The following is a 13,790-nucleotide window of genomic DNA, read 5'->3' as shown; positions in this document are numbered from 1 at the left end:
TGTTAGTCCTTTTTGGCAGGCATGATGTTGCCAAACAGTCCTTTCGTCGTCAGGCTTCTTGATGGCGGCTGCCCACGTCCATTTCTTTCGTTTTCCACGCGGTCGTCTAATGCGTAAGAAATCTCGTACTGGTTTTCTGGGTCTTCGTTTATGTTTTCATCGACACTCCTGTCGATCAAATATCTTAGCGAGTTGAACCAAATACTGTGTCGCTTTTGGGTCGGACAGGTAATTTTGATCGTCCTGTCGACAGAGTGAACAAGAATGCTTTTGTGGTACAATCCAGGAGGTAGTGGATTATTATCCTCAACGGACTCGACACTGCTAATCGCCAGGGCCCGGATTTTGTTTTCGGATGGATCACCAAGTATAGGATTGGCAGCAGACCAGTAAAGCGTAAGGCTGTAAGGGTGAATCCAGAAGTATCTTTCGTGTCTGGCTTCAGAGAGAGAAGACAGCGGACCGAGCTTTCTGTAGTATTTATAAAGATATTCTCCAATGATCGTTTGAGTAATTGCGGCAATCATTTCCTGGTTAGTGAACTTGAAAGTGCCCGTCGTCTGAACAGTAGACGTGGTGGCGTGTCTAGCTAGGTGGCTCATTGAAATACCAGGCGACAGCGGCTGTCTTTGTCTAATAGCTTCTGCAGACAAGACACTTGGCTCGTCCTCTTCCAAAACCGTCGTGGCTGGTTTCTCACTTTCATCAACTTCTGTCTTGTGGTTTTTGTACCAGGCATGGCTTCTAATTAATTTATTGTAGTAGGTGGAAGGAACGACGACGATGTTGGACTCATCCACAGTCCTCGAAACTGTAGTGGCCACAAATTTGGACTCTGGAATGAGCATGTATCCTTTCGACTTGCATATCTGTTTGAGATCGCTATCAAGAACGGGCTTCTTCAAGTTGCCGTGTTCGTTCTCAGGCACAAGCTTGAGCTTAAGTTCGGCAGCTTTGGCAGCGAGATCCTTTGAAGTGATCGGCCTTTTCCTCAGTGCTTCGATTTCTGATGAACTCATGAGTTTCAGACCCAGTTTGCCTGCTGCTTGGCTCAGGTCAGCTCTTTTTGGAGCTGCTTTAGGATCAACCACGGTCATGCCCAAAGATCTGGCGGCCGCATGAAGCGTTGGAAGATCGATCTTGCTACTCTCCTGAAGCTTTCGCAGTTTGGAAGCTTCTATGGTCTCCAAGCCGTGTGATTTGGCAAGTTCTTTGAGCTTGTGCACGTCCAATCTTTGGGGTTGTCTCTTCTGTCCAACAGGAACAAGCGCGAATCCAAGCTTGGAGGCATGCTCCTTCAACTCTTCTTCTTTCATTGTGCGATCTTTGGCGTCGTGTGGTTCACTTGGAGCATCCACATAGACAGTTTCACGTGATTTAGCTTGCGAAAGCTGGTCTAACTCTGCTTTCGACAAACAGAGTAGCCCACTTTTGGTCACAACTGACTGGGCGACCTCGAGAGAAGGAGGGGTCTTTTTCTGCAAGTCCAGCTCTTTTCTAGTGTCGGTCAGTTGTTTTGTCAGCTCCTGCACTTGTTTCTGGATCGTCTGCAGGACCTTGGACTTATCACTCAACTGCTTTTGGCAATGGCTGAGTTCATCGTCCTTTTGCTTTTTTTCAGAGATAGGCATGACCACAAGATCGTATTTGGCAGCTTGCGATCTGGCGAAATCACTAGTTTCTGTCTCCTTGAGCTTTGCTGACAATGTTGCCACCTGTGACTTTAACTTGGACACTTCTTGTTCGAGCTTAGAGGAGACTTTCAGCTGGTTTTCCTTTTTGTCGTTTTCATTCTTAGCCACCAAGACGAAATTAAGCCTGGCAGCAGCACTCTGCAGAAATTCGACTGTCGGCCTGTTAATTCGCTCTTGCAGCTGCTTAACTTGAGAATCGAGTTTTGCCACCTGTTGGCTACGCTCGCTAAGAGCATCTTTCGACTTCTTTAACTCCTGTTGCATATTTTCATGCTCCTGACTATCCAGTATCACCAGGGAGTGTTGTTTGGCCAATTGTATAACTTGTGACTTTGAAGGATTGGAGAGTCTCTTTGCCTCCCCTGTCTCTAAAACGCTCAGTCCAGCAGCAGCAGCAAGCTTGGAGACAAAATCTTTGGAGGGATGCGCCGCACTATTTTTCAGCGACAAAAGCTCCTTATGCTCCTCTGAATCAAGCAACACAAAGTTATGCTTTTCAGCAATCTCACGGCATTCTTCAGCAGATGGTTCAACTTTCCGCTCTTTGTACTCTTTCTCACTCAATACTTTGTAGCCTGCATCCCTGGCTTTTTGTACCAAGAACGAAACAGGCGGCGAGTCATAAGATGCAGAAATTTTTGCTTGTTGATCAGCAAGCAGCTTAAGCTCATTGAGAGAAGCCCCAATGTGCTGAGGGCCAGCCTTTTTCATTTGCTTCACTGGCTCCTCAAACTGAGGGCCAAGAGAACCAAAAGTTTTTAAGAGCTCTTGATAGTCTTTCTTCTTGAGGGCAACCATGCCCGACTTGTCGACTCTTTCAAGCAGCTCCACCGGGGTAAGCGATCTTTTCGAGGACACAAGAATGCTTTCATAGGACGACTTGGACAAAACAACCAACCCTCGTTCCGCACACCGTCTTTTCAGAGACTCGACTGTCTCCGCCGACTCAAGGGCCCTTTGCTTACGTGGAGAAACGTTAACTCCACTGGAAGAGGATTTGGCCACAAGCAATTCGTACTCATTAATGGATAGAGCCTTATAGCCCAAGTTGGAAAGCTTGCTGCTAAGATATGGAAGTGTTGGATTTTCCACGGTTTGTTGAAGAGAACGTAAAGCTGAAGCAGCAATCTCGACAGTTCCGTCAGTGGCCAGAGTAGCATGGCGTTTGGTTGGACTTCCAGAGTCAATGTTCCGTTTCACAGGGCTATTTACAGGAGTGCTCACAGCTTTGATAGCTTCGTTTTCCTCAAACGTCAAGACGACCAGATTTTTCTTTCCTGCCATCTCCTTGATAAAAGAAACGTCTGGAGAGGCAAGCTTGTCCTCTGCAGCTTTGAGAGCTCCCTTGAATGCTTCGATATCTTGTTGCTGTTCCTTGACCTTTGCAAGCAGCTCTCTGTGTTCTGCAGCCGGCAAAAGAGCCATATTGTGGCTCTTTGCTCCACTTTGCAACTGTTCCAGTGACGTCGCTTGAGTCTCCAATTTCTTTTCAACCTGTCTTAATTTTTCTTGCACTGTATTCAGCTCAATGGTTTTGGTGTTCAATGCAGCCTTTAGCTTTTCGAAATCTTCAGCAGGAAGAGTCGTTAGCCCCATCTCATTGGCCTTTTTGTTGATAAATTCTGCACCTGGGTTTTCCAGCTGATTTTGAAGTTGTTCGATCTCAGCCTGTACAGTCTCGAACTTATTGGCCTTCCCTTCGAGTGCTTTGAACTCAAGTAAAGGAAGAACTGTAAGACCAACGTTGTCCAACTTATCTGTGTCGATAGTGTCGTAATTGGATCTCTTCACCAGCTCTTCGTACTCGCTTGTTTTCAGCGGCACCATATCCAGCTCATGACACCTTTGTTTCAGCTGCTCAATTGGAGAGTGCACATTGGCGTCATTAGGCAAAGCAACAATGTCGTATCCTGTAGAGGCCTCAATGATGGATCTGTCAGATGTCTTGTCGCTAGATTCAGGCACGAGCTTTAGTCCATGCTTAGAAGCGTATTTTTCGAGGTATTTTATCTGCGAAGTTTCCATCTCATCGTATTCGTCCGAAAGACTTCCCAGCTCGTCTTCAAGCATTTGTAAATTTGAATATTCCGAGTCCCTGGCTGTGTTATTCGCGGCAATGCTTTTGTCGAAGTCGTCCCACTCATCGCTTTCGGCGACAGATTGACGTCTGGCCGATTTTTTCGGTGATTTGGTCTGCTTTCTCTTCAACTCTTCCTTCTCCGCCTTCAGCTTGGCAAGGTCCTGTTTCAGCTTGACGATCGTCTTTTGTGCTTTTTGTAGACTGGCCGTGTCAGATTCAAGCATCGTGTTTGGAGATATTTCACGAATTGGAGACAGCGAAGGGTCGATCAACAACGATTCGTCGTACTTCTCAAATTCAGCGTTCTCGTCATTAGCAGGAGGTATATCTAATTGTTTATTCTTTGGGACCGACAACTTGTGCACTTTCTGGTGCAGTTCGTCGTTTTCATCGTTCAGATCGGAATTGCGTTGTTTCAGCTCCTTAATCGTGGCATTCAACTGCGATAGCTTGGTTGTGGTCTCCTTTTCCAGAACCGTTTGCTTTTCCTGATAAAGCTCAAGCTGCGCCCTTAAGTTTTCCAGCTCTACATCTCTTGAAGACTTGTCCTTGCTCGTTTTTTCGTACATCTGCTGTAGCTTCACTGAGTTGTCTCGCAGATCGCTAAGTTGTGTTTCGAGTTCCCAAATTCGGTCACTGGACTCCTCCTCCTTTTCGCTCAGTTTCTTGTTCAACACTTGTAAATTGAGTAGTTGCTGGGAAGTTTGGGTATATTTATCCTGTAAATCAGATAATTGTGCTTTTAATTGTGTGTTTTCATGGTTGAGACGACGCGATTCCACTAAAAGGCCGTCACTCAGGTCACTCAGAAAATCAACGCCCGATAGTGGACGCCGTTCGGAAAGTGATTGCGCCCCAAGACCTAAACTGTCACGCTATATGGTTAGCTGGTGGAGAACGTGATACTTACTTTCCTCCCTCTCGTAGCTGGATCCGTCTCGATCGTGGCAGAGTCAGAGTTTTTCCCCAGCCGTTGCTGAAGGTCCTTGAATTGGGCCTTCAGTTCACTGGCCGATGACTTGCCTTTAGACAAGTTTTTCTTGGATGACATAGTCTCGTCTGATCTGATGTTTGTTTATAGCAAAATAGTAAATTAATAAATAAACCTTACACCGAAAAATAGGAAGTCGATATTTGTAATGGTAAGTAGTTGGATTCAAGGCACTAACACCAGCTCAAACTGAAAAAGCTACAGAAAGAGCAGGCCAACAAACCTGTCTCGCAGTCTGTTCCAGTGGCATATATCCGTGCTAAAAAAGATTTACAAGAGTACGAGGAGATACCTGGAATAAGCATCAAGTATGACGAAGCAAATCCAATGAGAATCGACCTGGAGGTCTGTCCCAACGAAGGACTCTACCAAGGCGGTAAATTCAAGTTTGTCTGCGAGGTGCCAGAAGACTATCCTAATCGAGCTCCAGAATTCAAATGCTTGCAAAAAATATACCATCCCAACATCGATCTGGAGGGCCATGTTTGTCTCAACATTCTGCGGAACGACTGGAAACCAACACTGACTCTGCAGTTGGTGTTTGCTGGAATTCTGCATCTGTTCTTGCAGCCAAACGCCAACGATCCCCTGAACAAGGACGCCGCCAACGACTTGTCAAAATACCCTGCCCAGTTCAAGAGGCATGTTCTGAACGCTATGGCAGGAGGATATGTGGGCGACGAGAAATTCGATAAAGTGGTAGACTACCCAGACAGAAGATACTTGTGAGATAAGCGGTATGAATACGTATTCATCATTATATAAATCTCGTTAACTAAATCATGCATTTATTCCTGAATATCGCCCGTCGAAATAAATCCATGTCCACTGACTGCGCCGCTGCCCGACACAAGCGGCGTGAAACCATTGTGGGCAGAGATATGGTCGTTGTAAGAAGGATGAGCGTCACCGGCATTCTTGATAATCGTCATAGAAGAATGTTCGACAAGGCCGGCCCCGCCGTTATTGCTGACAGTCTCTCTGAACTCAGGAGTCTTGTTCAGGTCCTTCTGGTTGTACTTGTCAGCGTAGGAATATTGCGATCTGCTGAAAGAGGCGAACGACTTTGTTGGAATTGTCGTTCCCTGGAGTTTAACAAAACATCTGGAAGCGGTATTGAGGTTGAGAATACACTTAGGAGTCATCTTGCTTATCATCACAAGGATATGCCACGCTTTTATATCATAATCTGCAGGATACCAAATTGACCACGGGGATACGGGGCGTGCGCCCCGTGCAACCGAAATTTAAAAAATGGTGTCAATTCCTGTACCCCGGACAGCATTCTTAATTAGGTAATCGTATCGGAAATACGGGGGTCCATTACAGGAACATTGTGGAATCATCGAGCAATCTAAATGGTTCATTCCCTTTCCGGTACTCGACCGGGTTATCGATAAAATATGCTTCGCGCCATGCTTCCATTGTGGCTGAGTCATAGGGGCCATAAATTTCTTCCTGTCCGGGCCATCGATAATACCACTGATTGGCACTTTCGTCCTCTCTTTTGCGTTTGCGTTCAGAACCCGGGGCAGTGGGCAACTTCCGCATCAGCTCCTCTCTTGACACCTCGTAGATTTCTGAAAAGCCATCTTCCAACACCTCAATGGCGCTCATCACCTGCGTAATTTGCTCCCGCACATGTTTTTCGTGCTCCTTCTGACCTTTTTTCCTTAGCCTTCTTGACTCACCATTTAGCCGTTGTAGCAATTCTACCACAGTTTCCGCGGGCTCCATCAGCTCACAAAGATTTTCTATAACCTCGTTTACGTTGGCAGACCGCAATCGCCGAGCCTTGTCATCTTCCTGTTTCCGCCTCTCCTCCTCCTGTCGCAATTCGGCTGCACGAGCTTTCTTTATGTCTTCTTTTTTCACCTCATCTAGCCAATCCTCGTCTTCGCTTTCTTCCTTGGTCCGCACATAATTGCCGTCTTGATCGAATACCCCTTCCTCCGTCTCCTGTTTAAGGTTGAATGCCTCAATTTTGACCTCCTGATCGTCTTCCTCCTCTACACTCTCATTCGAATCGAGCTCCAGCTCTTGGCCAAAGGCATCCATGTCCATCGTCTTTCCCTTATCATTTTCGCTGTCTGAGTCGGATCCGTAGACATCTGTTTTGACCTGTCTCAGTCTGCGCCGTCTTTTTAGTTCGGACATAAATCGAAAAAATTATTCATCGCGATGCCCTGCGAACAAAAAGACATAGACTTCGATTCGCTGCTGAACCTTGAGAACCAGTACTACCAGGAAGGGTTCCTCGAAGGGCAACTGGAGGGCTCAAAACAGCAGTTTTTGGAAGGAAAGCAACTTGGGATTCAGACCGGTTTCCAGCGTCTTCTGGTTCTCGGTCAGTATAAAGCATTAGTCGCAATATGGATTAACCAGACACAGCAAAAAATCAACGCCGGTGCTACAACGGACGACAAGGGTAAACCTAGACAGTACCCCAAGATTTTACAGAGTCTAACTGAGTTGCAAATGCTTATTGACACTCTCTTTGAGAACGGTCGAGCACAAGTTACCAATAACGATTCCGACGTCGAAAAATATGATAACGTTCTCAAGCGGGTCCGCACAAAAATGAGATCGGTTTGTCCCATTTTTAGTGAAAACTACAACGATATTGAGGAGATCGCAATGAAGGTGGGAGGAACGATACAAACAGAGAAGAAAGATGAATGGTGAGATCTAGTCTATCAGGAAATTTTCTATTTCAAATCCCACTTCGTCCGAGAACTTCTTGATAACGCTCCAGTTGACGTTGCATTTCCATTTGGTGCCGCCTCCGATGGTGTCGCCTAGTTTCAGTTTCATGATAGATTTGAGCGTCGAGAGCGTGGCTAGTTCCGATAAGAGCTCTACGTCGTTTAATAGAGGCTCCTCGCAGTTCTCGTCATATATTGCATGCAAAATAGCCAACAACCGCTCGAGCGTGAAAGCCTGTGGTGAGAGCATCCGAGAAGACAACTGGTCGCTTGATTTAGTGCTTTTCTTCTTGGAATGACGAACTTTTCTGTTCGAGCGCGCTTCTCTCTGTTTCGAGAACAAAATTAGATCGTATTTGGGGTCGTCGTAAGATGCAAGGTATGCTGCAATCAAAATGTACTTGGTCTTCTTGGGCAGGTCGCTTGACGGAATGTCAGCACTGGCCAGGTCGTCCAGGAGACCCTGCTCGCTTTGCAGCAATGATTTATTCCGCTGAAAAGTGGTGAGCACGTCATTGGTGCCGTTCTCGATGCGCCCGAGCTCATTGACCGGGTTGATGAAAATCGGCCACAGCTTTGCCAGCACAGGAACCATGATCCCAATATCCATACCAAAATATGATGTGTATGTGTCTAATATGATGTCAAGAAATTGTCGAGCAAAAGATTTGAACTGGAGGGGAGGAAGAAATGATGGGCTTGAATCGGCTATCCGGTCAAGCAAGATGTCCTTGATCTGGTTAATGGAATAGCATGTAAAAGCGATGGTAGGCAGTGCCAGAGTTTGAATATTTAGCGAGTCACTGCGGTTCACCACGTAGACAAACGTGAATAAGTTTAGAGCTGGACTCTGTTCATGGGCTCTCGACAGCGCTGTACAGAGCTCTGACGGGTTTTCATTTGGAAGCAATCTTTCCACGCGATCAAGCACAAAAACCACGGGGGGATGTCGTATGCCCTCGGACATAGTGATGTATATGTGTTCAATCTGTTTCAGCACCTCCACAAAAGTTCCAAGTCCATCGCATTTACCGATCATTTCGGCGGACTGCTGGACATTGATATCGAGTAAATTGATCAAATTGCGCAGAATTGTGTGCAAGATGGTTTTGCGCGTGAGACAGTATTCGCATTGGATTTCTGAAAACAGTATTTGCCCATTTCGCTGCAAATGTTCAAAGTACTTGCGCAGAGTGTACGTCTTGCCTGAGGAAGAAGGGCCCTCGACTAGCATCGACGGTGCCATGGAACCATATTCCGGGTTTGCGTATGCTGCAAGAAGATCCAGCTGGTCAGATCGGAAGCGGCAGTGGACCGGCGAAGCTGTTGGATCCATAGATCTAAGTTCTAGCTGCTCTAATTTTTAGAGCTTGACACAAAAGAATTTCCAGAAATTAATTTTCTAATTTAATTACAGGTAAAACCGGAAATATTGGATTTCTTCTGGGAATACAGGTAAAACCGGAAATATTGGATTTCTTCTGGGAATATTTGATTTCCTCGTCGGAAACATTTGAATAGTGCGTCGGTAAAAATTGTATCGTGATTTGAGTCATGTGATGACAATATTTGAATGCTCGCTCGGTATCTTTTGTATCTCGAATTGTATTGAAATTGGATTGGTGTCTGATACTATTGCATCCACATTGTAGCTGGATTGCATATGTGAGGTATGCATTAGATCTACATAGAAAAGATTGCATGCAATTTGTGCAGCTTTGTGATCTATCGATCAATATATAGACACAAATTAACATAGAATTAAGACATTAATCAAAATGAATTCCAAATGGAGACGATTGAGCTGCTTTTCTGCTGTCTATGGATGGTAAGGCTCACAGAACATGATGATCTGATAAGTATCTAGCTGGGTATGTTATATATTTGATGTAGGCTTAAAATTGCAACCAAATTGCACGAGTTCATGTTTTTAGACAACTAATGTTATAGTATTGTCATATATTGGAGCTCAATTGAATGAAATTGAATGACAATTGGCCAGCAAATGCATGTCCATTATAGCGAATAATGAAATTTGAAGTAAGATTGTATTGGAATTATGCACCAATGGAGCTGTAATTGAGACTTCATATAGTATTGTGGTTCGATTGTGCCCAAAATGTGACATGATCAAGTGGAATTGGATGTATATTGGAGGTTCATTGCATTAAATGCAAGGTTTGAATGCGAATTGGATACCTTATAGACACATTTTGAACAGATAAGAATTTATTATAACCAGATTGTGTTGGGATTGTACCTCAATTGTGACTGGTTTGAAAATTACGTACATTTTTGAAGCTTCAGGACAGATTTGTATCTGAATTGAATGATCTTTGTACGCAAAATACCCACAAAATGCGAATCAAATGCATTGAGTACGTGTTATTGAACAGATAATGTACCTAAAATAAGTTTCCTTTGCTTTCTGAGCAAGAAATGGTCATCAAATTGTGTTAGAATTGTATTGATATTGATTAATCTCCTAAAATTGTTAGACTTTTGTATTTGATTTGGATCAAATATGCACTATTATTGTGATATAATTGGGTAAGACAATAAAAATGATCAAAAATTGTACTTGTAATGCTATTGATTTATCACAAATTTGGACTAGCCGTCTAGAAGTGTACCAGTAATGTTCCTGATTTAAATCACATTTGTATTATTAACAAAGAATTGTACCAGATATGTTATTGAATTATCACAAAAATGGACAATTCGTCAAGATTTGTGGTAATAATGGTCCTGATTTGTCACAAAATTGTAATATTCATCAAGAATTGCGCTCATAATGCTAGTAATTTATTACAAAAATGTACCAGTCATTAACAATTGCATTAGTAATGTTGGTGCTTTATCACATTATTGTGATTTTCGATAGGAATTGAATGACATTTGAATTATCATTGAACCTAAATTAGACGTTTATTGAAGAAGAAAATAAATTGTACTGGAAATTGGATTAGATTTGATTAAGATATGGTGCAAGGTTTAGATTATTGAGCTGCTTTGGATTACTGATTGAATTGTGAGTGGTGTATTGAACAGCATATGTATTTGAATTATATAGCAAATGAGCAGTATTTAAGTACTAAATGGGATAGGCTAAGATTTGAAATAGATTTGTGGTATAATTGTGTGCATTTGAACATTGTTTGACACCTTATTGATTGCTTTTGCATTTTTATTGGTTCCAATTGAAGGTCAATCTTGATGCATTTCAATACTAATGCAAGTTCTTAAGAGGAATACCCTGACGACAGTGATCAAAATACTTTGTAGCATGCTTCACCGTCTTTGCAACAATTTCAGGAGTGATTCCATTTTGTGAGCAAGCCAATCGATCCACCAGTTTGCTCCGTCTTGTGTCTGCAAAGTTTCTCTTCATCATCGACCAAATATTCTCGATTGGATTCAGCTCCGGAGAGTAGGGCGGTAAATAAAGCACTTCAAATCCTGTATCATACTTCTGGTTGGCCATTTTGATCATATCTGTGATCTCACCTCCTTTGTGAATCCGGGCATTATCCAGAATGAAAAAACACCGTTGATTGAACGTTGAGTTATGGCGCAACCTATCCATCAATGACCATAAGAAATACATGAAGTGATCTTTGGAACTTCCAGGTAAGGATGTATCCAGTTCTTTGTTCCCTGCCATGGTCATTCTCTTCGCTTTGTCTGCCGCCCGAGCTCTGGATGCCTTAGTATTTCTTGGAGGCCTGCCTTTACTTGCTTTACTAGGAGATTTTTGGGAGCTGCCTGCATTTTCCTCGGCACAACCTGGTTCTGGATCATTTGGTTTATCCGTATTAATGTGGTGTTCCCATTGCATGACACATTCGTGCCAGGCTTTGGAGTTCTTTGGATATTTCACTTGGACATCAACTATTCCCTCGTGTGAGATTGCGCCAAATAACGTAAATGCCGGTGCATTGTTCTTAATGTCAACAACAGGATGGGAACCCTTGAAAGCCCAGCCGAAATTGTCCTTCATATTTTCATCAAATCCAGCTTCATCAATAAACACACAATTACGTGTATAGTTTGCACCGGACTGATCCAAATAGTCAATCCACTTCTGCCTGTAGGCTATGGTTGCCGGAGAGTTTCGATTTTCAGCATGCTTGCTCAAGCGTTGATACTTGAAATTCATATCATTCAAATGTTTTCTCAAGCCTGTCTTGGAAAGCTTAAGATCCTCAAACTGGGTTGTCAACTCATCGAGCAATTCATCAAGTTTCATGGCCCTTTTCTCTTGAGTAATTCTTTTATAGAAGGAAATGATATGCGTTTCATGCTCTTCAGTCAATGGGTTAGCATACGGCCTGCCAAGTATTCCACCCATGGGTATTTCTTCCTGCCCATTGTCGCGAAACTGCTTAATCCAATTCGACGCAGTAGTGTACCTGATTCCTAGAGCTTCGGCTGCTGCCTTTGCATTCCGTGGCACAGTAGACAACCACAAATCAAAAAACTGTTGCCGATCTCTATCACTATATTCTTGACGGTTCCAAGTTCTACCTTTGGTTCCACCGCCACGTTTCTTCGATGGGTCTCCACCATTAAAATCTTCCACCTTGTTCGGATCGAAGAGGAAAGGCGGTTGATTCTCATCATGAAACTCATCAGATTCTTCTTTCTTGACCCCACTAGAGTACCTACTGCTGGAACTAAAGCTTTTTGCTGGTATCTGCTCTGCTCTGTACGGATCATCGCCGAGGGGAACGCATCCTTCATAGTGATTTACCGCACGATGATCACGCGGGTCAAGAACTGGGTAAGAGTAAGACGGGTAATGCTGAGATTGTGTGTCAATCATAGCCCTTGAGCCAGTAAAAGATATACCACTCATAGCATCCCAGTCAACTGACTTCATATCAAGTGAAGGAGCTGGTGTTCTATACTGAGTCATGTATGATGCGCCAAAATTGGTGAGAGCGTCATGAAGTTCAAGATCAGCCTGTTGCAGACCTTTCTGACCCTGATTATTACCAGAGGAGTGATTGCGTCTCCTGTCTGTCATGTCAGATCGAGCACCAGTTGGAACATAAAAGGGATTATTGGTGACGTTCACTGTTTTCAGCTTTGGCACTTGCCTGTCTTTTTTATTCAATTCTGAACACCTATCCGACACGGTGAGAGGATGATGTACAACTGTAGAAGTTGAATCTGGTGAATCAGGGATCTTCGAATTCTTTGGTTCATCATGGTAACTAGCCATAATAGAACCTTGCAAGGAGTAGCTTCGGGAGTCGCATCGATCTGCAATTACATCATTGTGAACAGGTTCCTGGGGCACATTTGAAAAACTAGGTGGCGTAATTGTGCCTTCCACTGGTTCAATTGGTCTAGATGAATTCTCATTTGGTCCAGTCGGTTCTTTATCTAACTCGGCACGACTTTCGACGGGCCCAGCTAAGCCAACATCAGAACATCCTGGATCAGAATTGCGGATTGGGTCTTTCACAGCGGTGGCTATCTCCTGCTTAGCACTCTCAATATTGATTGCTTCGCTCTCGTTAGTTGACTTACTTTCAGTAAGCTTCTCTATTCCAGGATATTCATTCTCGAATTTCTCAGTTGAGGCCTCTTTCCCGTTATTTGACTCTGCAAGCTTTGAGGTGGGAACTAATATGGATGTCAACTCAAATTTGTCGTTTGGATGTAGCACAAAATCATCATCCACAAAGCCACCCGAATATTTACCAAGGCCTAAAACAGTTTTTTGCTCTTCTTCTTGGGGCCCTCTCGAGTGTTCAGTGTCGCTCGTCGGGGTAGCCGATGGGAACACTTCAATCGAATTGGTTTCGGCTTCTCTTGTCCCATCGGCTAATGGGCTGCTGCCAATTCTAGTCTCGCTCAGAATCTCAATTGGTAAATCGATAGTCTCAAGCTTAGGACAAGTATCAGTTTTTGCATGATTGTCAATCGTACAATTCGAGTCCAACATCGGTTTTCTTGGCTCTGTCGGTGCATCCCGCATATCCATGACTTTCGGGCCATCACATGTGAAGTCTTCGTGATCATGATCTTGTTGCGAAGCTATTGGCTCATTGTTCAGATCCAAAGCATTCACCTCTTCTTTGGGGAGACTATCCAGCTGTTCAGGTAACTTAGGATGCGACGCAGGGTCTCCTGAGTTAGAAAATCTTGCTTGCCGGAGGCGGCCTGAAGAAACCCTACGCCTAAGACTTTGTGATTTAGATCTTGGAGAGCTTCCCACGTCCCCGAGCTCCGGACCTGATTCCAGAGACTCTTTCAGTTTCCTGCTCATTGACCTTTTTCTCGACGAAGGCGTTCTGGTTGGCGGAGTC

The 13,790-nt window shown here is 44.0% G+C and overlaps 7 protein-coding genes across 7 annotated transcripts; 2 read left to right on the top strand and 5 right to left on the bottom strand.

Moving 5' to 3' along the window:
• Positions 1 to 2: 2 nt before the first annotated feature.
• Positions 3 to 4,825, bottom strand: HPODL_00335 (Nuclear migration protein NUM1; the record flags this gene model as incomplete). The annotated part of the gene is made up of 2 exons (XM_014080281.1): positions 3 to 4,649; positions 4,685 to 4,825. The coding sequence occupies 2 exons, from the start codon at positions 4,823 to 4,825 to the stop codon at positions 3 to 5; spliced, it is 4,788 nt and encodes a 1,595-aa protein (XP_013935756.1).
• An 88-nt stretch (positions 4,826 to 4,913) lies between these two features.
• Positions 4,914 to 5,494, top strand: HPODL_00334 (ubiquitin-conjugating enzyme E2 M; the record flags this gene model as incomplete). Its single annotated transcript, XM_014080280.1, has 2 exons — positions 4,914 to 4,916; positions 4,949 to 5,494. The coding sequence occupies 2 exons, from the start codon at positions 4,914 to 4,916 to the stop codon at positions 5,492 to 5,494; spliced, it is 549 nt and encodes a 182-aa protein (XP_013935755.1).
• Positions 5,495 to 5,553: 59 nt separating this feature from the next.
• On the bottom strand, positions 5,554 to 5,922 carry HPODL_00333 (uncharacterized protein; the record flags this gene model as incomplete). Its single annotated transcript, XM_014080279.1, has 1 exon — positions 5,554 to 5,922. One exon carries the CDS (start codon positions 5,920 to 5,922, stop codon positions 5,554 to 5,556), a length of 369 nt encoding a protein of 122 aa, XP_013935754.1.
• A 166-nt stretch (positions 5,923 to 6,088) lies between these two features.
• On the bottom strand, positions 6,089 to 6,895 carry HPODL_00332 (uncharacterized protein; the record flags this gene model as incomplete). Its single annotated transcript, XM_014080278.1, has 1 exon — positions 6,089 to 6,895. One exon carries the CDS (start codon positions 6,893 to 6,895, stop codon positions 6,089 to 6,091), a length of 807 nt encoding a protein of 268 aa, XP_013935753.1.
• Positions 6,896 to 6,946: 51 nt separating this feature from the next.
• HPODL_00331 (uncharacterized protein) lies at positions 6,947 to 7,450 on the top strand (the record flags this gene model as incomplete). The annotated part of the gene is made up of 1 exon (XM_014080277.1): positions 6,947 to 7,450. One exon carries the CDS (start codon positions 6,947 to 6,949, stop codon positions 7,448 to 7,450), a length of 504 nt encoding a protein of 167 aa, XP_013935752.1.
• A 3-nt stretch (positions 7,451 to 7,453) lies between these two features.
• Positions 7,454 to 8,806, bottom strand: HPODL_00330 (Origin recognition complex subunit 5; the record flags this gene model as incomplete). Its single annotated transcript, XM_014080276.1, has 1 exon — positions 7,454 to 8,806. The coding sequence occupies one exon, from the start codon at positions 8,804 to 8,806 to the stop codon at positions 7,454 to 7,456; it is 1,353 nt and encodes a 450-aa protein (XP_013935751.1).
• Positions 8,807 to 10,699: 1,893 nt separating this feature from the next.
• Positions 10,700 to 13,750, bottom strand: HPODL_00329 (uncharacterized protein; the record flags this gene model as incomplete). Its single annotated transcript, XM_014080275.1, has 1 exon — positions 10,700 to 13,750. The coding sequence occupies one exon, from the start codon at positions 13,748 to 13,750 to the stop codon at positions 10,700 to 10,702; it is 3,051 nt and encodes a 1,016-aa protein (XP_013935750.1).
• Between the last annotated feature and the right edge of the window lie 40 nt (positions 13,751 to 13,790).

Source organism: Ogataea parapolymorpha, chromosome III (assembly GCF_000187245.1).
Source record: "Ogataea parapolymorpha DL-1 chromosome III, whole genome shotgun sequence".
Lineage (NCBI taxonomy): Eukaryota > Fungi > Ascomycota > Pichiomycetes > Pichiales > Pichiaceae > Ogataea > Ogataea parapolymorpha.
This window is presented reverse-complemented; position numbering and strand designations above follow the sequence as displayed.